We start from the raw sequence: 21,880 nt of genomic DNA on the forward strand, positions 1-21,880 counted from the left end.
CTCCTCTTCTTCTTCTTCTTCTTCTTCTTCTTCTTCTTCTTCTTCTTCTTCTTCTTCTTCTTCTTCTTCTTCTTCTTCTTCTTCTTCTTCTTCCTCTTCCTTCTTGTTCCTCTTCCTTCTTCCTTCTTTCTTCCTCCTCCTCCCCCTCCCACCCCTCCTCTTTTCTCCTCATCCCCCATCCCTCCTCTTCTTCCTCTTCATCATCTTCTTCCCTTGGCCCTTATCAGACAGGTAGAATCCTCATAGACCTTTTTATTTCTGGAGTGTGAATACAGGTGGAATCTTCCCAGCATGTTAAAACCCACTTATAATAGACTCTGATTATGAGCTCAAGGGACTCTCATTTCTAAAACCTTCCACAAATAATGCCTTGTGCCTAAGATCGGCTCAAATGATGGTGAACTATTCTTACCATAGGAAAGTGTGATTTGAAAGCTGATTTGAGAAAACGTTGGTGCTTTGCTGAAATTTCTTCAGTTTGGGGAAGGTTCTGTCTATATCTGAGATAACCATTCTGGGTAAAGAGTGATTAACAAGCTGAAAACAACCAAAATTCTTCTGCACTGTGCAAAGTGAGAATAGTATTTCTGTTGCAGCAAACTTTGGAAAGGGGTTGTCCCTTTCCACTAGCTATAAGAACAGCAATGTAAGTTTAAGACAAGATCAACAGTAAGTCAGATTATTACTGGCTCATTCTCCTCTATGGGATGTTCAAAAATATTAGGGTTTAACATCTAGAGTGTGTTATATTCCTAAATAGAGTCCAGTTCTGTATTTGATTGGGTTCATGAAGATCACACAAAGACTTTGCAAAGGTTATGTCCCCTATTGGATGAAAATTCATGTCTGCTTACTGTGAGCACTTCACGAAGAGCCATAGACCCAACACTTGCTTCCTGCCATCTCCATTCAGTTTCTTAAAGGACTTGTGTTACTGACCTGACTTTTTGTGGCCAATACGGTGGCTCTGACCCACCATATTGTTTAAATTCATTAAAATGAAATAAAAACCCCACTCAAGAAAAAAAAATTAGAGACAGGGTACTGGTGGGTCATGCCTGTCATTCTAGCTACTCAGGAGGCTGAGATCCTGAGGATCACAGTTTGAAGCCAGCCTGGGCAGGAAAGTCACTTATCTACAATGAACCCACCAGAAAACCAGCAGTGGTGCTGTAGCTTAAGTAATAGAACACTAACCTTGAACAAAAGAGCTCAGGGACAGCACCCAGATTCTGAGTTCAAGCTCCACAACTGACAAAGGAAAAAAAAAACAAAAAGGAAAGAAAAATTGAGTAAACCTAGCTCCCCAGTCATACAGCTGCACGTTGGAAGCTCACGTCTGTGGTACTGACCATCCACCCCTGCCATAGAACGCCCACCCACTTTCTCTTCTCCTTCAAGATTTATAGAGCATTGCCATGCTCATCCAAGAGTGAAACCGTGAGAGTAAAGAAATGTCTTTACCTAGGATTTCTCAGATTCAGCCTGCTAGATAACTCTTTGCATCTGTAAACATCCATTTGGCACCCTTTAGAAAAGAAGAGAGAGCATGGCAAGAGATAGGACTAGATCCTACGTGAATCCTTTATACGCATGCCTTCTTAGAGAAATAACACTTCCCAAGTGGCTCCCGTTTCCCCTGGGGGGAGGAGAGAGGGAGGGGAGATGCTTTTCTTGATGGTTGTGTTTTTCTGAAGGTCTCCTAAGCGGTGTTCTTTTCCTCACAGCTAAATCTGGTATCAAGCGTCACACTTTCCAAGTCCGCGTCCGAGGCTTCTCCACAGAGCTTACCTCATACTCCAACCACCCCCACGGCCCCTCTGACTCCTGTCACCCAAGGCCCCTCCGTCATCACCACCACCAGCATGCATTCGGTGGGACCCATCCGCAGGCGGTACTCAGACAAATACAACGTGCCCATTTCTTCAGGTAGCTACCTCATTGGCGCCTCCTGTGCAGGCAATGTCACCTTCAGTTCTATTCACCAGCCCCCTGTTTTTACCAAAAAAAAAAAAAGGTAGTTAACAGAACAACAATCCTTATTTTAGCAGATATTGCGCAGAACCAAGAATTTTATAAGAATGCAGAAGTTAGACCACCGTTCACATATGCATCTTTAATTAGGCAGGTAAGTCAATAACAACAGCATCGTGAAATGATCTCAAAAGGTATATGCAGACATGAATTTATTATATTGATGAAGTAGATTTAAAACCGTTTAGTATGCAAGCATGCTGAAACCTTTTCTATAAGGTTTTTTAAAACTGCAATATATAACATAATTGCTTTTGATTAAGTATTACAATACGATGTGATTATTAGAAAATTCATTTCACACAACAGTGAAAATGAGCCTGTTTAAAGATGGCAAGTCAATTATCACAAGCTACAGTAATCTCTGATCCCTAGAATTAATCTGAGCTCTAAATAATTACTGAGCTTTAATCAGCTAGTGAAATGTTTTGCATTTCTCTTTGATTCTGCTTTATGAATGACTAATAAATTAATATTTCTGTACGGAAACAGAAATAAAAACTCAAAACAATTAGATAATTCCATTTTGAGTTTTGCTATTGAACTGTTAAATACAATCATTAATCTTAGATCCTTCTACAGAAACCTTTCTTAGTATCTAGCTCTGAATCAGTTATGTTGTATTTTCAAGAAAGGGTATAATGGTGACTCTGCCGATCTCATCATAAATTATCATCTTCTGATGCTTTCTTTGCTTTGCAGGCCATTCTTGAATCTCCAGAAAAGCAGCTAACACTAAATGAAATCTATAACTGGTTCACACGAATGTTCGCATACTTCCGACGCAATGCAGCCACGTGGAAGGTAAGCTCTCTCTCTCAGGCCTGTGTAGTCTTGGATTTTAAACTTTATAGAACAGAGGTGGTTCATGGAGTTACTGGGCCACAAGAACGTTATATCTATAATATTTTGATACATTCCGAGTATCCAGTGAACAGGAATACCAGATGGGGAAACGGGTTCCATTGTGGTTGAAGGAGCTTTTATCACTGGCAGCCGAAGTGTGCCCAGGCCAGCCAGGGAAGTCACTCTGTGGTTGAAGTCTGATGCTATTGCTCACAGTGAGCTCAATCTCTTCCTTACACAAGGCTCACCCTGATAGGGGTTTAGCTGCAGCCAGCATTTGCAGGGGTACCTTGTATTTTCACCATCTAGGAAATTGGATCAAATGACAACACTGAATATGACCTTCATTAGTTGGATCAAAGTTCATCAACCCCATTAGCAGAGAAGTCCAGGCAATCCACATATGAGCACTCTAAATGGATGCTTCTAACAGAACACTGTGTAGTTTGGGGGGTTTGGGGTTTTTAAAAAATCCCTTTTGTTTTATTCGGTTTACAATCCCTCCCAGCTTCACTCATACCCTGAAGAAGAAAAGTTGTTTCTGGATTATGGAACTGAATTGCAAAACCAATTGCTACCAAACAGGTCAAAGTCCCCTAATTCCCCTAGCTTTGTGTGTGATGCCCCTGCGAATGCTAGGGTCATGTGACCTACCTTGTTCCCAGCCCATCGGTTCAGAAATAATTCAAATTTTTACTCCATCGTATTGATTAAGGTCTCGCAAATTTTTACAGGTTCCCTGATGTCTATTATTTCTGTTATCAGCCAAAAAAAATGGAAGAGGGATGCATAGATATGTAGAATTTTTAATTTTTTTTTCTACCTGGAATTACCAAAATCCCTGAAGTTCCCAAAACAATTAGACTTTTTTTTTAACACAAACACTGAAGATGTTTATATTTTATTATAGGATAATAAGGAAAATTACTTTGCTTCAAATAAATATCTTCCCTGCTATAACCTTAATTTTATATGGGGGGAAAAAAACCCAAAAGACATCTCCTCTGCTAAGGTTATGATAAAATTCTAAAAGACAGCAACTAAGCATAGAATTAATTCATCAGACACATGGGACTGCAGAGAAACTATGTTTAGAATCTTCCCCTTTTCCTCAGCCTGCCTTGGGGGATGAAATACAAAAGATCTGTAGCTCTGAATGTTTTAAAAATTTAGGAAGTAGAAACATGAAGCAGAGACTTTCCTTCAAGTTGCTTTTTGGAAAAGCCAAGTGATCAAATTTAAAAATAACTGCCAGTTGTGCATATGAATTAAAGCTGCCAATCCCATCTTTACATAAAACTTTTTTAGTTTTACCAAGTAGAGGCAAAAATGACATCAGTATAAACAACCCTAGGTGAAGGCTTTAATGAGTCATAAATCTGTGTAGTTTTCCTTCTGTGACCTTGTTGGAGCTGTGATCTTAATACAAAAGGTGAAATGGCCAGGCACTGGTGGCTTCCGCCTATAATCTAGCTACTCAGGATCTGATATCTAAGGATCACAGTTCAAAGCCAGTCAGGACAGGAAAGACCGTGAGAGTATTATCTCCAATTAACCACCAGAAAACTGAAAGTGGTGCTGTAGCTCAAGTGGTAGAGCACTAGCATTAAGCAAAAGAGTTCAGGGATGGCATCCAAACCCTGAGTTCCAGCCCCATAACCAACCAAAATTAAAAAAAGTTGGGGGCGGGGGCTGGGAAGATGGCTCAGTGGTAGAGTGCTTGCCTTGCATGCATGAGGCCCTGGGTTTGATTCCTATGCACCACATAAACAGAAAAGGCCAGAAATGGCGTTGTGGCTCGAGTGGTAGAGCACTAGCCTTGAGCTGACGAGCTGAAGAACAGTGCCTAGCACCAGAGTTCAGGCTCCCCAGACAGCAAAAAAGAAAAAAGCGAAATGCCCAGTTTAGAGTCATGAGTGAAAAAAGATCTCTCGTGGCTGGGAAGGTGGCTCAGTGGTAAAGCACTTGCCTTGCATGCATGAGGCCCTGGGTTCAATTCCTCCCAGCACCACATAAGCAGAAAAAGCCAGAAGTGGCGCTGTGTCTTGAGTGGTAGAGTACTAGCCTTGAGCTGAAGAGCTGAGGGACAGCGCCCTGGCCCAGAGTTCATGCCCATGACTGACAAAAAAGAAAAAAGATCACTTGTCTTTTTTTTTTTTTTTAAGATTCTTGATTTCTCATTGTTTCTACTTCTTACAGCTCTGGAAAAACTATATCAGTTCTTTTAGATGAGGGCAGCTTCTTAATTTTTTTCAGCTTCAATAAATTTTGATACTTATTTTAAAACGTCACAGTGATTGGAAATGATGATAATTTCTTTCGCAGTTCTGTTTCCTATACATGAACTTAATTTAGCCTGGATTCTTAATGAAAACTTAGTTTTATTTATATTTTCTTCAAGTTGTTTGACATGTAATAACACACCTTTAATATGCCTTTGTACAAGAAAGTGAACAAATGACCTACTGAAAGGTCAAGGGTACAATTTCTACATAAAGAAACCTGCCCCTGGACCGCAGGCATGACAGGACCATTGTTTTTAAGTGACCCATGAAAAACATTGTGTGGGGCTGGGAAGGTGGCTCAGTGGTAGAGTGCCTGCCTTGCATGCATGAGGCCCTGGGTTCGATTCCTCAGCACTGCACAAGCAGAAAAAGCCGGAGGTGGTGCTGTGGCTCAAGTGGTAGAGCGTGCTAGCGCTGAAGACCTGAGGGACAGCACCCAGGCCCAGAGTTCAAGGATCCTTCAATAGTCTTAAAGATATCATGAACCTTCCCTAATTGGTACCCAGAATTCTTTGAATTTGAATCCTGTGGATTCTTTTAGTGAGCAGTTAGTTCATCACGTCCATACATGTAGCTTCAGTATGAAGATTCATTATTTCCTAAGTGTTCCATACAAGAGAAGAAAAATTATTTCATAGCTTGAATCCTCATAGTCAACAATTACGATGTTCCCCCAAATAAATTCAGATTTGCTACCCTCTGAAGAGCCAACACGACAGGCAAGAGAGGGTGTATTTGAGCAATAGCACGGTGATGAGAACAGAATCAGGGTTTATTCATAAGGCATGTGAGGGACAATGGGTGTGTAAACTCGTTGTGCCCCATTGGACTCCACTTACTCTTCCTGAGAAGGATCTTTCAAATTGATATGAGTTCTGTGTCCAACATGAAGTCTGGATCACCAAGTTCAATCAGCCAGAACTAAAGAAATGGAACCTTGTTGTGTACCCAGTAAATGTCGTCGTACATTCTCCTAAAAGTCAAAGGGAAAATGAGATGTTAAAAAAGCTCTTTACTTTTTATAGTCAGGATCCCCCTTTGTGGTGCATAGTGGACATGAAGGGTTTCAGCTTAGCAGTGCTTTTTTAAATCTGTGTTTCTGTACAAAGCATCAGCTGCAGAAATGGAATCATTTTTGCCATTGAGAGTCCTACTCTTGTGTTCCTCAGCATCTGTTCAGTTAATTTAATTATTAATTATTCCTAGTAAGCCCCAACTGTCACATACATTCCAGCAGGTAAGACATATTTTGATGGTGGATACTGATCCTTTAGGAGTTTATCCTCTGGGATAACTTCCTAAACATACTCTCAATGGTAGACATCTACAAGTCTTCCCTAATAAAAACACATGGGTTCCAAAGCTAGATGCTATTTATGTAACAGTATTAACCAGGTATTCATCTTGCATGGTTTGAAGGATATAGTTTTATGTTTAATCTATATCTTTATTTTGAAGTCATTATTTTGACAGTAATTTCAGAGTCATAATATACAACCTATTTGGGGGTTATATGAATATTATAAATATTTCTTCTGGTTAGATATTACCAGAGAGAAGACTACAACACCAAAGTGCAACTCATACCTAACTGGGGTTCTTACTGGAAGACCCCTCCCTCAACCACAGAGGGCCCCCCCTTGGGGGAGGGGTGGTAGCTGCAGTTTGGGGCGGGGATAGTTTTATAAATATGAGGCTGAAATGTACTGCTGTGTTTGGAGACTTTTCTTATAGAAAATGTAAATGTTCTCTCTTTTATACTTGCTGCAGAATGCAGTGCGTCATAATCTTAGTCTTCACAAGTGTTTTGTGCGAGTAGAAAACGTTAAAGGGGCAGTATGGACAGTGGATGAAGTAGAATTCCAAAAACGAAGGCCACAAAAGATCAGTGGGTACGTCCACCATGTTTGAACTTCTTAGCCTAGCTTGGATTGTGCTAACAAGTGTAACATAGAGGCTTTGGCTGCTAGACGGTGTTAGATCCAAGAGCTGGTGTCACGTTGTCTCAGTCAAGGGAAGCAAAAAAGCATTTCATCCCTCCTGTTTCGTACACCCACCAGTCCCCCTGCCCTGCTTGCTGGTCTTTGTTGCATCACATGCTAGTAGCTTTTAGGTGGCAATGCATATTAACCCTCACAAACCATTTGCTTATGCTTATTGCATTTTATTTTCTTTTTCCTGTTCCCTGTATTGGATGTCTGTTCTGCCCCCAACCCCGTCTCCTTTTGTTGCCACTTCATCTCCTTTGCTGCTGCTCCTATCCCAGGGTGCCATTCGCACCAACCTCTCACTGCATAAGTGCTTTATCAGAGTAGAGGATGAGTTTGGGTCCTTTTGGACAGTTGATGATGAAGAGTTTATACGTGGCCGCCATATTCAACGAGGCCGTCCTCGCAAATACTGCCCCGATGAAAACTTTGACGAGCTTGTCACACAGTAAGAGCCTTTACTTGCTTTTGTTTTTTTTTTCTGCTGTTGCTTTGGCTTTGCATGGTTGACTCATCCCATGTAGTTTTTGCATTTCACCAGTAGCAGTGCCTCAGCTTCCTGCAAATGGAACTAAATTGTGTGATTTGTACATGCATCTCTCTCGTTTCTCTTTGGAACACCAGTTGCCTTGAGTAATGCTTTTTTGATGTCTTTAATACAAATTATTGGTTGTATGTCGATTCAGCAGCTTACGGGGACCCTCTGATTAAATATTTTGTGTGTGACCCTAATTCCTCCAAGCAAGAAGGAAATTATGGTTAAAACGTATTATCTGTTGGGATATAATGTATTTTTTCTTATTTATTACTAAATATAATAAGAATGAAATGATTGCAATGCCTGAATCCAGCTGGGTGTGGTGGCGCACGCCTGTAATCCCAGCACTTGGGAAGCAGAGGTAGGAGGATTCCAAGTTCAGGTCTAACCCGGGCTACATAGCAAGACTGTCTCAAAGGGGGGGAAAAAAAGAATTTTCTAAGCTGGGGGGGGTGTGGGGGATGGAGGTATTGGGTGGTGGATGATGCTACTATGTGTATTATGGGAAGCCATCCTTCCCCACAGAGAATTTCTTAGTGTTTCTAATTCTTTAGTGGGCCAGAGATTTTTCTTTTAACCATATCTCGGCATCCATTGATTGGTCAGTTACTAGAGGGAGACAGTACCCAGTCACTTCAGGCCCTCCTAGATCTTGCTGTGCAAATAAACACTGTAGGACCAGGCTTGCCGTGGTATGCTCTTATACTCCTTCCTCCTCTTCTCTTGGCACTAAACATGCCTGAGAGAACTTCCTAAGGGCTGCTTCCTAATTTCCTGCAGCAGCCATGGTAGAGGTCCAGTCAGGAAGAGGCTTCAGAGGGACACCTCTCTGCTGACTCCCAGGTCCCCTGCCATCTCTCCTTAATCCCTACATGCTACCTTCCTGCTGCAGCCTGGTCAGTGATTTACCTATCTGTACCGAGGTCTCAGCCAGAATCTGACACCCCGTCACCTTGAACAGCATCCCCAGAAATTTTTGCCTAGTCCAGCCCTGTAAAAGGGAAGTGGACAAATAATAATAATAACAACAACAATAATAAGGGGAAGTGGATGGCTACCAGGGAGCTTAAAAAACAAAACTTAATTGGGACCCCGGGGGCCGGATGGTGTTTAACTTTGACTTTTTATCTTTTTTTTTTATACAGTAACCCTTCCCTTATTAAAAACATGCAGAGTAGCCACGCCTACTGCACACCTCTTAACGCTGCGTTACAGGTAAGATGAATGGCCGTCCAGAATCTGCTGCGGCGACACATGTCTCCCCCACTCATTGCAAAATATATTAGCCTCGCTCTAATTAGATATTAAATTTTAATTCCGTTAAACTTTTTTCTTAAGTGCACAAAGCTTCGCGCTCCCTGGAGGCAAACACATCGGGCTGCTTCAGCATTAGCCAGGATGCTTAGCATTTTGAATATTGTGGCAAAAAAATTAAAAGTTCACTTATTAATATTTATCAGCAGTATCATAATTTCCATCCTCTTATTTCAGAATTTCACTTGAGGCAAAAATACCACAAGTGTAATTACTCTAGCACAGCTATTAATGTGCTGCATGATAGGCTAGTGGATCACATGCCCTCCCATTGTTCACAGGTTTAAAGAGAAAGCGGAGCTTTGTGCTCCTTTCCTCTCCTTGCCACATCCATTTCAGTATCTCTTCTCAGGGGAGGGGTGGCATCTGGATTTGTTTCGTTTTGTCTTAAGTCGACTGTTTTTGTTGAAACAATAGAGAAGTTGAAGCAAACTCCAGGCTCCTGGTAACTTGTTGGTGATCACAGTATAAACGCACAAAACATTTTCTGCTTTTGTTTAGTTTTGTTTTTGTGCCCATACTGGGGCTTGGACTCATCATCTTGGGTGCTATTCCTGAGCTTTTTGTGCTTAAGGTTGGCAGTCTACAGGAGAACTACATCTCTGCTTTCTACCCAGTGGTTAATTCCTACCCAGACTGGCTTCAAATTGATCCTCACATCTCAGCCTTCTGAATACCTAGGATTACAGATGTAAGCCACCAGTCCAGCCCAGAACATTTGTTTTCTGCAGACAAACCAAGCACTTGTTATGTCGCTGATATCCTATGGGATATCCTATGGTTCTGAGCAAAAGGTCAAGATCACCTGTCTTGCATTACCAGGACAGCCTGTGTGTCTGTAGCAAGTCTTTTGTTTATTGCTTTTTTTTTTCTTAGTTACCATGGTCCCTGCAAGTCCTCTCTCAAATCCTTATAATACTCTAGTATTCCTTCATTGAAACACCTGGGGTTGAGGCTTGAGTTTTCAAAGAACAATTATAGGCACAGTCCTTTTAGCCAGTGTTCCTGTGGGATTTTCACCTACCCAGACTATTGGCCTGAAGACAGGCTGACAGAACTGTATTAACTTTTCATGATAGGTTCTGCAGGTAAATCTCACCTTGGTAATCCAGTACCACTAAGAATCCTCAAGGCTACTACTCTGACAAATTGGTTCTTCAGTTGAACTTCCAAAGATTATAGCACATAAAATCAGAGATTAAAATTTCTTGGGTTGAAAGCAGAACTAGAGAAGAAGGGCAAGTTCATTAAAAAAAAAAAAAAGTTGAGACACTTGGCATTATGGGAACAGGATGGGGGAGGAGGATCTTCTGATGCACAGGAACCTGGTGGTTGCTTCTCAGTAAGCAAACCTTCAGTGTGCATCTGTTTGCTGCTGCGCCCACTCTGTGCTGCTCACCACCGTTTTCCCAGCTCACTAGCAGCATGTCTTAGAGCTCACGATGGCTGATCTGTCTCCTACCCAGTTCAGCAGCAGATTCACTGAACTTAGCATTTCAGTAATTATATTTATTTATTTTTAGGCTGATCTAAATTTAATAGGAGAAACTACTTTCTGCGTTCCTTTTTAATTACTTGTAGTTTACACAGTAACTTTAGAAGAGTAAATGAAAGCACGCTTAGATGCTGCCGCTGTAAATACCATTCATTAGTAACTTATTTTCCCTGGAGTCTTGCAAAGTGTGAATTTAAAGGCAGCTCTATCTGGAAGAGTATTAAAATTACAAGCACATTTTACATTCATGAGGCGGAAAAGCAAAAAAAAAAAAAGATCCTCCATCGTCTAGATCTCCTTAACTATGTGGCTAATTTCGATTAGAAAGCTTATCATTACCAACTGTTCCTGTTTCACCTCAATGCTGGTCTTCCCTGTTCCAGTGGGAGTCCCAGACTCTCCAAGAACAGTTGATGTCCACAACTAGGAGAGACCAATACATGACAATAATGCGTAATTTAAGAAGCTACATTTCCCTCTCGTCTGTGATTTGGATCAGGGGAGAGCCTGAAAGTTAAGACCACTTTCTGCCGTGCAAAATTAAGTCCATATCCTTTCCATTATCACCCATTTTCCATCCTTAAAGACAAGGAAGAATAATAGTGGAACGCTATCTCAAAAAAAAATTTTTTTTTACTAGACCAATATAACGCGTGCTTATACAATTTATAAAATAGGACAGCAGAATTCACTACAGAAATAAAACATGGGACTTGGGACAGATTGCATTATGCTCTGAAAAAGTGAAGTAACTAAGGGTAACCGTAAAGCTTCGTATTTATAGACTGTCTTTTCCCGAAGATCTCGGAGCGGCTAATGTTCCAGAAGCCATGGCACTTACAGACTTCTATACCATTCCTTAAGCACCTTCAGGTTTTTGGCAGACGTGCCAGTTGAATAGGAAATCACGTGCTGTGCCCAGGGTCATTTATATAATTAAGTCCATTATCAAGATTGTGATCCACCTCCTTCTAAGGAACACCACCTATGAAAAGGATGAGTCTTGTTAGGCAGATGCAGATTTTTCTATCTTTTGGGGGGTTGTTCTGATCTCTCACCTAACAGCATTTAAGAGATTCTGAGCAGGTTAAGATGCAGGATTTGACTGTAGCCCATTCTCTTTCCTTACCTCCCTCCCTCCCTCCCTTCCTTCCTTCTTTCCCTCTCTACTTCCCCCTCCCTCCCTCTCTCCCTCCATCCCTTCCACCCTTCCTCCTTCCTCCCCCCTCTTTTGATCTGATATACCTTGTCTGAGAGTCAAGGTATCCATACAGAAGAATCAGAAGCCACTGCACGACTTCCTTCACTGGAATTGGGGCCTCTACTCAAGTTCTGTGCCCCAAACTCAGTCAGAAATGGCCATAATTTGAAATAATTTAGGAGATGAATAGAATGAACATCTACCCAAAGGAGCTTCCCCCTGTCTGTGGGTTGACTAACATATCCCAACAAACACATTCTTAAGGCTATTTCAATTCGCTTTACCACTCCGTTTTTGGCTTTGGAATCTGCTAAAATGGCCAACTGGCACTAGCCCCACTTTGGCCACAATCCTGCCTTGAATGACAGTGAAATTGTCCTGGGAGGGCTCGTCTGTATTTCCAGTGAGAAGCAGTTCCCTGGACAGACCCAGAGTAACTTTCAAGATAAAGAGGCATGACCACAGTACTGTCTCAAATAAAAATGTAGCGATAGCAATCTAGCTGCCGTTTGCAGTCGCAGCGATTATTATCTGCCAGCCACTCTGCCCCAAAGAGTAAAAATATTTGACAGACTACAGGAGAGGGGGGAGAAATCATCAAATTGAGTCCTCCACACTGGGAAATAAAAAGGGGATTTTAAAAGAAGGCAGTGAAATAAACTCCAAAGTGGGCGAGAAGTTGCCTAGGCCCCGCTTTGAAATCGAGTGTTAGACTAGGTGAGCGTGTCTGGGGCTTAACACAGGACTTGCATCGAAGAAGCATTTCTGGCTCTGGGGTTTTGTACAACGAATGAAGAGTGAAACTGTGACTGTCAAAACAGGCAGACTCCCTGCAGCCCGGCTGTGCTCCCTTTTTTTTTGGCTTGTACCTTCTCTTCACTGCCAGGATTTCTAGAATAGTTTGGACTCTTGCAAGATGGGCCAATTGAAGTCACTATGCCAGATTGTCTTGTGATTGTACTTTTTTCTCATTAGGGTAGGAAACCAGGCATAGTGTATTCTGCAGGAAGACAGTTGTCATAAATCTTGGTCTAATTACAGCTGCCACTTTTTCAGTGTCTGCCCTCTTTAATGAAATGAAAGGCACTGGGTCACACTTGCTGCCCAAATGAAACAAATATGGTTACTTTAGATTTTAGCCATGTGGTGCTGACTAGTCTGTATTTCACACTGGGCAGCTGTTTTTATTCAGATACAGTAAGACAAAGTGAGTGGTATAGAGTTTAGGGTGGGTTTTTCCCTCCATACCCCCCCCCCCACCACCACGCACTTTTTTGCTGACACTCATTTAGAGTGACTTTGTCACCTTTAATATCAGAGTGCTCAGGCACCCAAAAGAAATGAGATTTAGAGCTTCTTTTTGCTAGGGATTTTTCTTTCGTTGTAAAATCCCAAGTGATTGGTCTGAGTCTGAAAGATTGTGCACTTGCTACCTTCAACCAGTTTTCTCGGACTTCACTAAACACATTCAAAAATCATTAAACCGGAAACGATGTGGTGGGGAGAAGGGATAAAAATTGATTCCAATTCTATAATCTCTTCCTTTTCTATAAGATCTGGGAGGTAAATGTTTATGGAAGTTCTCATAAATTTGAGCAGTGTGCCCGGAATAATCAGATCAAATCTCTGATATCCAATAGCAGAGTCATCAAAATGAGTCAAGAAATGAAAATCCCATTATATTTTCACTATGATCTTGAAATATTCAGTTCCTCTTGAAAAAGGCGGACATAAAAGGCCTGGGATAGAAACCTCATAATGGATAGCTTTGTCTAAACTGTAGGGCCCTACCCCACATGACCACATCAAGGACTTCTTCCTCATGGGCTTTTTTTTTTTCAACCCCCAACGTACCTCTTCTAAATCAAACCTAGGGCCGGGTGCCTTGAGTTGCTTTTAGAGTTCAGTCTCTGTATAATGTCTTTGAAATGTGTATTTGCCAAGCAGGTGGCCTGATGGACTAAGGATGGAGGTTACTGAATTTTCCCACCATTCATAGCTTCTGTGTGCTACCTACCCTATGACTTCCTCAAGTTCTCTCTTGGTTGCTGGCAGGCTTCCATGGCTGAGAATAGTATACCTCTATACACTACCGCCTCCATGGGGAATCCCACTCTGGGCAACTTGGCCAGCGCAATCCGGGAGGAGCTGAACGGGGCCATGGAGCACACCAATAGCAACGAGAGTGACAGCAGTCCAGGCAGATCTCCTCTGCAAGCTGTGTGAGTACTGCGCACCCCCTGGGCTTTGCCACCACACCACAGGCTCCCAGTTTCCTATACACACTGAACACTTCGGCATTCTCTCTCCATCTTTCCCATAATTCCTCATGACTTAGAATCCAGGGAGAGCCCCTTGGTACTTCCTTTTCCTAGAAAAGCCGTTGTCTGCCGTGGCACAGGAAATCGCCTCCTTTGGCCGTTACACAGTCATCCAGGGGGAGGGTTGGGAACCTAAATTCAGCACGCATCTGCTAGACGAACTTTTGAGTTTTGTTTCACTTTGGGGCTCACTGACCCTGGCAGAGGGAACAAAGATGTCGCTCTGAGTTGTGTGCCGGGTTTCGGCTGCACATGCGATGCCACAGCCTTATTACTAAGCATTAATGATGGCACAAGTGAAAGGCAGCATGATTTATAGATTGCTCTTAAAATATCAAAAGGAAAATTAATAGGAGCATTATCGCAGCAGACGGCAGTCTAATGAGTGCACATATAACTGAATGAAGTGATGGGCGAGGGTGGCTCTTGTGGAATGTGAATGAATGGTCACAGGGACCAAGCCAGCCGTCACTAAATCCGAGGCCACCAGGCCATGAGGCTGTGGTGAGAAAGCATTTTTAAATGGAGAAAAGCAGCCACATTATTCCAAGAGATCGGATTTCCGGCAAAACCGTGGAATGACAGTGTCTCCCTTTCAGTGAATTTCTGCCAAACTGTGGTCCACATTACGTGAATAAACCAATTCAATGTTTGCATTCCTGTCGGCTTCCAGAACAGGCAAATGTCTACACATTCTTCACTCATCAACATCTTGTTTTAAGGATAATGTGAGTGATAGGAATGGAAAACGTGACCTGTAGCAATTAAGAACTGAAGGAATTGGCACCTAGTGACAAAGAGAAAAACCGTTATCTCCCAGCATAATTAGAGGTTATGGGGGAATTTGAAATCTGATTTGCTAAGCATTTGCATCTCATGCCCAATGTGCTTTGAGAAGCATCTTTAAAGATGAGAAGTAATCATTTTTAATTTCCATGAAAAGCCTCCAAAATATTTACTTCAAGTGTTTGTCTTCATACCCACGCTGTTCTATTTCTGGCTTTATTGTTTTATCATTATGTCATTGTCATGACATTAAATATAGGAGAAAATGTAAATGGGAATATAAACCCTTGAAGAAACACATATGAGAGCAAAACTATCTGAAGTTGATGAATATTCCTAGTTTTTAATGCAGAAAGATCACTGGGTGAGGTGGAAGGGTAGAGTGCAGAGATAAAACAAAAACAACATATTTGGATACAAGTTTCACAATCAACAGTTCAGAGTCAAGCTGTTTTTTCCTGGACAGAGTAAAGTTAACTATGGAGTTAATTTGTTTTAATGACTTTGAATTAACCCCAGTGCTTTCAAAAATGATGTTTTACAAGTCATCATAACTTGTTTTTTTTTATTTTTTTTATTGTGAAAATACTGTACAGAGGGGTTACAATTACATGGGCAAGATAATGAGTACATTTCTTATCAAGCATTGTAGCCTTCTCCTTTGTTTCCCCTTCCCATCCCTTCCCATCTTCCCCCTGCCCCCCCCACCCAATCCTCCCCAACCCCCCACCAAAGTTGTAAAGTTCGTTTTTGACATAACGACTTGTACATCTCATTGTTGCAGTGGGTCCACCTGTATTACTATTTAAACAACTTGTTTTTCCCCTTCCCCTCCACAAATTATACTGACATCAAATACAGTGAAAGCAGGGGTTATACCATGGGGGAGGGACATACAAAGCAACAAAGAAATAATCTTATAAATGTGTTAGAAACAATCGCATGAAAGAAAAAAAACATTTGAATACATATCTTAGGGTTCATTTCCCTAATGAAACTGATATTTGCAGTTTTAGAAGAAGCACAGAGCCCTGCCCAAAGACGTCACTAGGTTTATACCTGGAGCTCAGCGTGGCCCCAAGTCTGTCCTCAGTGGTTTACTCAGTTGTTCTTTCTGACCCTATACTTCCATATAGCAGATTCCATAGCAGTGTCATTTTCATACTTGTCTTGTATGCATTACCCTGCTATGATGCAAATTGTTTAACTGTTCCCAGTCTGTTGGAATACATCTAAGCCATAAACTTTATAGCAAGAACGGCCGCTTAGCAAATATGTCAGGTTGCTACAGCATGTCTCATTCTAACTTTTTGGGGCACTCCCTACCACTACATTTCATTTAGATTCTCTTCTAAAACACTACAAAGTATGATGTGCTTTGATCCTGATAGGAGTTTAAAGGAGCAGCAAAGCAAAATACTCCATGCTTGTCTGTGCGCGCGCACACACACACACACACACACACACACACACACACTTTCCCTCCGCCCCCCCCCCCCAAACACAAGGCCTTTAAACACCATTTGGCTTTATTTTAAAACTCCTGTGTTCACACAGTGACTGCAGAAAGGAATTATTCAGATGTAAGGGAAGGGCAATGAGAGGCTTTATACCATTGTTCATGGGTAGATCTTTTAGAAGATGTTGGAGAGAAAGAGGGTTAGGCCTAGGTAGGTAATGTTGGCAAGAGGTACCGATTGTACCCCAGCTACAGTTTCTAGGAGACATACTGTGTGTGTGTGGGAGAATCGTGTCTTCAACACTTTACATCCTACACAGAAATCCATTCTGTGGGATCCCCAAGACACTGGGTGGCACACTCAAGGTGGTCTGCAAGTTTCAGCTGCCCTGAGATTGGATTTCATGCTTCTGCTGTCTTAGGAGTCCTTCATACCTAACCTAGCATATAGACAGGTTGTCATGCTTAGAGCCAGCAAGGATGACGGAGTTATTACCTTCCTTTGCCACAGTAAACAATACATAAATTTGCTATCACAGAATCTTCGCTAGGGCTGCACATTATGAGAATCATACATGTGTGTGGGTGATTGGGGCATAGCTTAACAAAATATCTGCACAAGCCTAAAATTAGAAAGCTAGAATTTCCTGAGGACTGTTCTAATTTCGTTTCTTCTAGGGTTCCCCTCCTCGCCCCCTACTCGAAACTTTCCATTGTGTTGTCTCTTCAGATTCTGGTTCATATACCTGGAAAGATGAGGAAGTCTTGATAGCTACAAAAGAAAAAAAATCAAAGAGAAAATTTTAACCTGAAAAATGACATTAGAACCTCAGTACCTAGCTAAGTAAAACAAAATCCTGTCTAATCAATTTTACTAAAACCATAGGACTAAAACCCACGAGAAAAGTAATTTATAAAAGACAGGATTCTCTAGAATGAAATATATAAACCTTAAAGAAATTTTCACTGTTAGCACAACTCTTAAGAAGTTCACTTTGAGGACTGTTAGAGTGGCTCAAGCGGTAGAGCTCCTGCCTAACAAGCCTGAGGACCTGAGTTCAGACCCAGGTACCACCAGAAAATAAAACGGAAATGCAACTTAAAGTCATCTCTGTTGTATCTCATACCTGCTAGGTAATGTTTTATTGTTATCACTTCCTAAGTCAGGTAATAAGTACATTTCTTTTGTTTTTGGACAATGTACTTCAAATTTTTTATTTATCTTATATTTTTATTATTGTAAAGATGATATGCAGAGGGGTCACAGTTGCATAAGTCAAGTAATGAGTACATTTCTTTTTGGATAATGTCACCTCTTCCCTAGCTCTCTCCCCACTTTTTGTGCCCACCCACAAATTATAGAGTTCATTTTCCACATGGTGTCTAGAGAGTACCACTGCTACATTTGTCTTTTTTTGTTGTTTTAATGATTTTTAGTACTAATGAGATTGTGTCTTCATTGGTGTAGGTTCTCTGGAAATGAGTATCACTATAAATCATAAGCACTGTAAAGATGTTTCGGCCTTTGCTACAACAATTCCAATCTTAGAAATGTATCCTAAGGAGGTAAATCAACAGAAGTAGAAAAATTAATGAGTAGCAATGGTTTCTCTATTATGCAAACATCGAAGGAGGAGGATAGCTTTAGAAAAGGCCCAGTATTAGGAAATGTCAGTAGGTTCACACAATGGAGTTTTTTTTTTTTTTTTTTTTGGTTGGTCGTGGGGCTTGAACTCTGGGCTTGGGCGCTGTCCGTGCGCTCTTCAGCTCAAGTCAAGTGCTCTACCGTTGAGCCACAGTGCTACTTCCGGTTTTCTAGTGGTTTTTATTGGAGATAAGAGTCTCACAGACTTTCCTGCCCAGGGTGGCTTTGAACCATGATCCTCAGAGCTCAGCCTCCTGAGTAGCTAGGATTACAGGCATGAGCCACTGGTGCCCGGCTGTGGAGTTTCTTATACCCCTAAAGAAATTACAACTGAAAAATGAGCACAAATACAGTAGTCTTTGCTATTTCTGCAATCTATAGAAATGTGATTTCCAGTGGGAAGAGAGGCAAAATCTGACTTTAATTCAAGGGTTATCAGTGAGTTTTTAAGGAGTACTCATCAGTCTACCTAGCTCATCGGTGGTGGTATCACTTATTTTAAATACTTGCTTGATTTCTCTCCTAATTTTTTTTCCTTTGATGTTGGCACTGTGGCTTGACCTCGGGGCTTGGCTGTTGTCCCTTAGCTTTTTCATTGAAGGCTAGCACTCTACTCCTTGAGCCACAGCTTCACTTCTGACTTTTTGGTGAGTAATGAAGAGTCTCATGGACTTTGCCATCCAGGCTAGCTTCAGCTCTATCCTCAGCCTTCTGCGGAGCTAGGATTACAGGCTAAGGGATAGCATTTTCCTTTTGCACAGGACTCTGAGAGGTTTGTAGCTAGACCTTCATCTTACTACAGAAATACAGACGAATAACACTAGTTTTTTTTTAAATAGGAGCTGCACACGTAAAATGAACTATAAGGCCACTCGGCTCTATTCTGTTTTGTAAATGCTTCTTCACAATGGGCATAATTTTTTTAAGCCATTTAGCTGAGATCTAGCCCCCCTAACTCTCTATAAGCAGGGCTAATTTTAGAGTCAATTGGTTCTGAAGGTTCATATCTTCAAGGGCAGTCCAAAGCACTCTTCTGTTTGTTTTTAAATAGTTAAGGGGTCTTTGGGTTTTGCATACAGCATCAATTATTTAGGAAGCCACACATCCTCAGTACCACCTCTTATTACTAATACTTGATAATGTCAGTTACAAACCCCTCCCTTCTGCAGCCTGTCCCAGGAACTGAGTTTTTTTTTTGTCTTATATAACTTGAATGGTTCTTTTACATATCAAAAGCCCTGCAAAAGAAAGTAATTTGTATTTGCAAAGGATCAGTTGTAAATATGATTTACGAACAACATTTCTCAATTGTTATCACCGTGGTTTTGTGTGATCACCCCTTGGGTGAACAGAGCCCGGTCCATAATGAGAAAGTTGGCAGATCTCATCGCTGCGTGTGCGTCCTGGTGGCCGCTACCAGCCAGGGCTCGTGTTTTGCCTTGTTTACAGCTGACAGCGTTATTATTCTGATTGGGGCTCTGCTCTCTTATCATATTGTTGCGTTGAGCGAGCCTTTCCCTCTCCATTTGTGTTTCCTGGCAGGGCTTTTCTTGCCTTATTGACAGTTTGTAAAAATATGCATTAATTTGGAGTTTCAAGCATGTATCATGGTGTCTCTTTGCTGTGTTTGCTTGAAGTTGATTAATGATAGACCCTCGCTGGGGGTCGTCCTCTGAGAGTTCTTTCACAGGTTCTGCATGTTAACTAGCAAAGCAGAACACACAGCAAGCCATGATTAGCCCAGCTCCTGTGCTCAGTAGTCCCCGCCAACCGCCGTCATAGTACAGAGTCTCATTTCACGTAATTATTTGAAGATTGGTACTCATCTACCCAGGCTTCTGTTCGGGGGGTCCTGTTCCCCCATACTCACCTTGAAGACCAGCAGCATCACCTGGGAGATTGTTAGGAATGCAGAGTCTCGGGCATCATCACCCCACTGGGGGGTCCAGCGTGTGTGTGTGTGTGTGTGTGCGCGGCGCGCGCGCGATCTCTGTGCCCTCTAGTATGGGAACTCTCAGAATGGGACAGCTGAGCAGTGGAACTTAGATTGAAGCACAGGTATTCCCTCATTTGAAAGAGGGACATGTGGCCAGGGGCAGCCTATACAGGAAGCGATGTCGTCGTGTGATATAGTTTTCAGGTTGCTCTATGGAGCAGCAGGTAGAAAGCACCTCCCACTGAACCTTTTGCTGTTCGTTTGTTCTCTAGGCATCCTGTACATGTCAAAGAAGAGCCCCTGGATCCAGAGGAAGCTGAAGGGCCTCTGTCCTTAGTGACAACAGCTAACCACAGTCCAGATTTTGACCAGGACAGAGATTACGAAGATGAAGCAGTACATGAGGACATGGAGTGAACATCTGGGTGGGCTGACTCCCCCCTCCTCTTCTTCCTCCTCCCTGCTCCCCCCACCCCAGAGTGAAGATCGGAAAAAAAATAAAAGGAAAACAAAACAAACAAACACACAACACGTCAGAAGTTACAGTGAAGTCGTTCTCCATTTGTTGTACAGTCTGGAGGATTTTTCACTACATTTTGACAACTCTGAAATGTGTTAACTCTTAGTGCCATCGAGAATCCCATTTGGGAGTATTTTTGATTTTTCTACTTTTTGTTGAAAACAGGAATTTGTACTCTGTGCATCGGATGGACTTGTTTGGTACTGGGGATTTTCCTCTCAACAGTCAACATCAGTGTTGTATATTTGCTGATCGGATTCACTTTTTAGCAGCAGACTTTGAACTGCAGTCCTTGCCAACATTGGACACTGAGGACGGCCGACTTGAGCTTGTGCCCTTGAGCTGTAGACCAAGCCTTTACCCAGAATTCAAGGATTTCAATGGACGACCTATTTGCACAGTACTGCATGTTGAATGAATATCACTGCCTTTTAACTCTTTTTTGTTTTTGTTTGTTTTAATTTTTTTTTCTTCCAGTTGGGATGGGAAAGGCCTTTGTGTGTGTGTATTGGGGGGAGGGGTTAAAAAATAATTATCCCAGACTTTTTAATGTATTGCTTTTTTTTTTTTCCTCCTTTGCTTCTACTATACCATTTTTAAGTTCTGACCTCAGGCCTCCATTTGGGGCCCATGGCCTCTTAGAGGCTTCAAGTTTTCTGTACCTTGTGATGAATGTTAATAGGTGTTTTTATTATACAAAGCTGAATGTCATTTCTTGTTTGTAGTTTTCTGTCACTCATTCCATTTTTTTCCCACAGATATCTCCACATTTCTCTTAAGTCAGAAAACATTCCGGGTATTTTGGTTTTTTTGGTTTTTCATTTTTTTTTCAGTCTTTTTCAAAAACTAAAACAAAACAAAAAAAAGTCCCAAATGCTGCACTCTACCATGAAAGCCCCTCACATAGGCGTGTGACACCCTGCCAGAAAGAGAATGAATGACAGAAGAAAAAAAATACAGACACACTCTTGGAACAACGCGGACTCATTCCACGAAGCAGTATTGAGGGTAGTAAGGGAATTGTTTTGGAGTTCTTTTTTTTTTTTTTTTAAGAAAAATAAATTCTAGTAGCCATCATTCTAAATGACTGCCACAGCATTCTACCAAGTCAAGGAAACATAGGCAGCACTAGAAAGAATAATAATAATGAAACGAACCCTTCATAATGACCCTGACAATGTGGCCGAGAAAGTGGAGAGAGCCAGTGGACTCTTGTGTGATTATAGCCAGCCCGGGTTGCTTTGTTTGGGGAGAAAAAAAAAAAAAGACCAAAAGGCGGCCAGCTTCTCTGAGCAACTTTGCTGTGTGTGGTAGCCTGGTACATCCATAATTCAGACCTGCTTGGTGGCATTAATCTGTTGGAATGCAAATGAGACTTGTTATGGGGAGTTAATGAGGACGGAGTTCAGCAAATACTAAAGTGTTCATTTCAAATGTGCAAATTCCGTACTGCAGTTCAGTTTGCTATGCAATGGATTCACACCACCCCGGTATCACAAACTAACACAAGAT

The 21,880-nt window shown here is 41.7% G+C and overlaps 1 protein-coding gene across 7 annotated transcripts in view; it reads left to right on the plus strand.

Annotated features, from left to right (window-relative positions):
* Foxp1 (forkhead box P1) overlaps positions 1-20,878 on the plus strand; it is a 340,880-nt gene extending 320,002 nt beyond the window's left edge. For 4 of the 7 annotated variants that reach the window (XM_013010482.1, XM_013010484.1, XM_013010483.1 and 1 more), the window contains 7 exons: positions 1,728-1,929; positions 2,049-2,128; positions 2,737-2,838; positions 6,936-7,057; positions 8,837-8,906; positions 13,757-13,923; positions 20,121-20,878. In XM_013010482.1, the coding sequence (XP_012865936.1) occupies positions 1,728-1,929; positions 2,049-2,128; positions 2,737-2,838; positions 6,936-7,057; positions 8,837-8,906; positions 13,757-13,923; positions 20,121-20,265 (888 nt within the window). In that variant the 3' untranslated portion in view covers positions 20,266-20,878. Of the gene's footprint in view, positions 1-1,727; positions 1,930-2,048; positions 2,129-2,736; positions 2,839-6,935; positions 7,058-7,431; positions 7,602-8,836; positions 8,907-13,756; positions 13,924-20,120 lie in introns of all 7 variants that reach the window. The other 3 variants (XM_013010485.1, XM_013010486.1, XM_013010488.1) reach the window with 2 other exon arrangements.
* The last annotated feature ends 1,002 nt before the right edge of the window (positions 20,879-21,880 follow it).

Source organism: Dipodomys ordii, unplaced genomic scaffold (assembly GCF_000151885.1).
Source record: "Dipodomys ordii isolate 6190 unplaced genomic scaffold, Dord_2.0 Scaffold12, whole genome shotgun sequence".
Taxonomy (NCBI): domain Eukaryota; kingdom Metazoa; phylum Chordata; class Mammalia; order Rodentia; family Heteromyidae; genus Dipodomys; species Dipodomys ordii.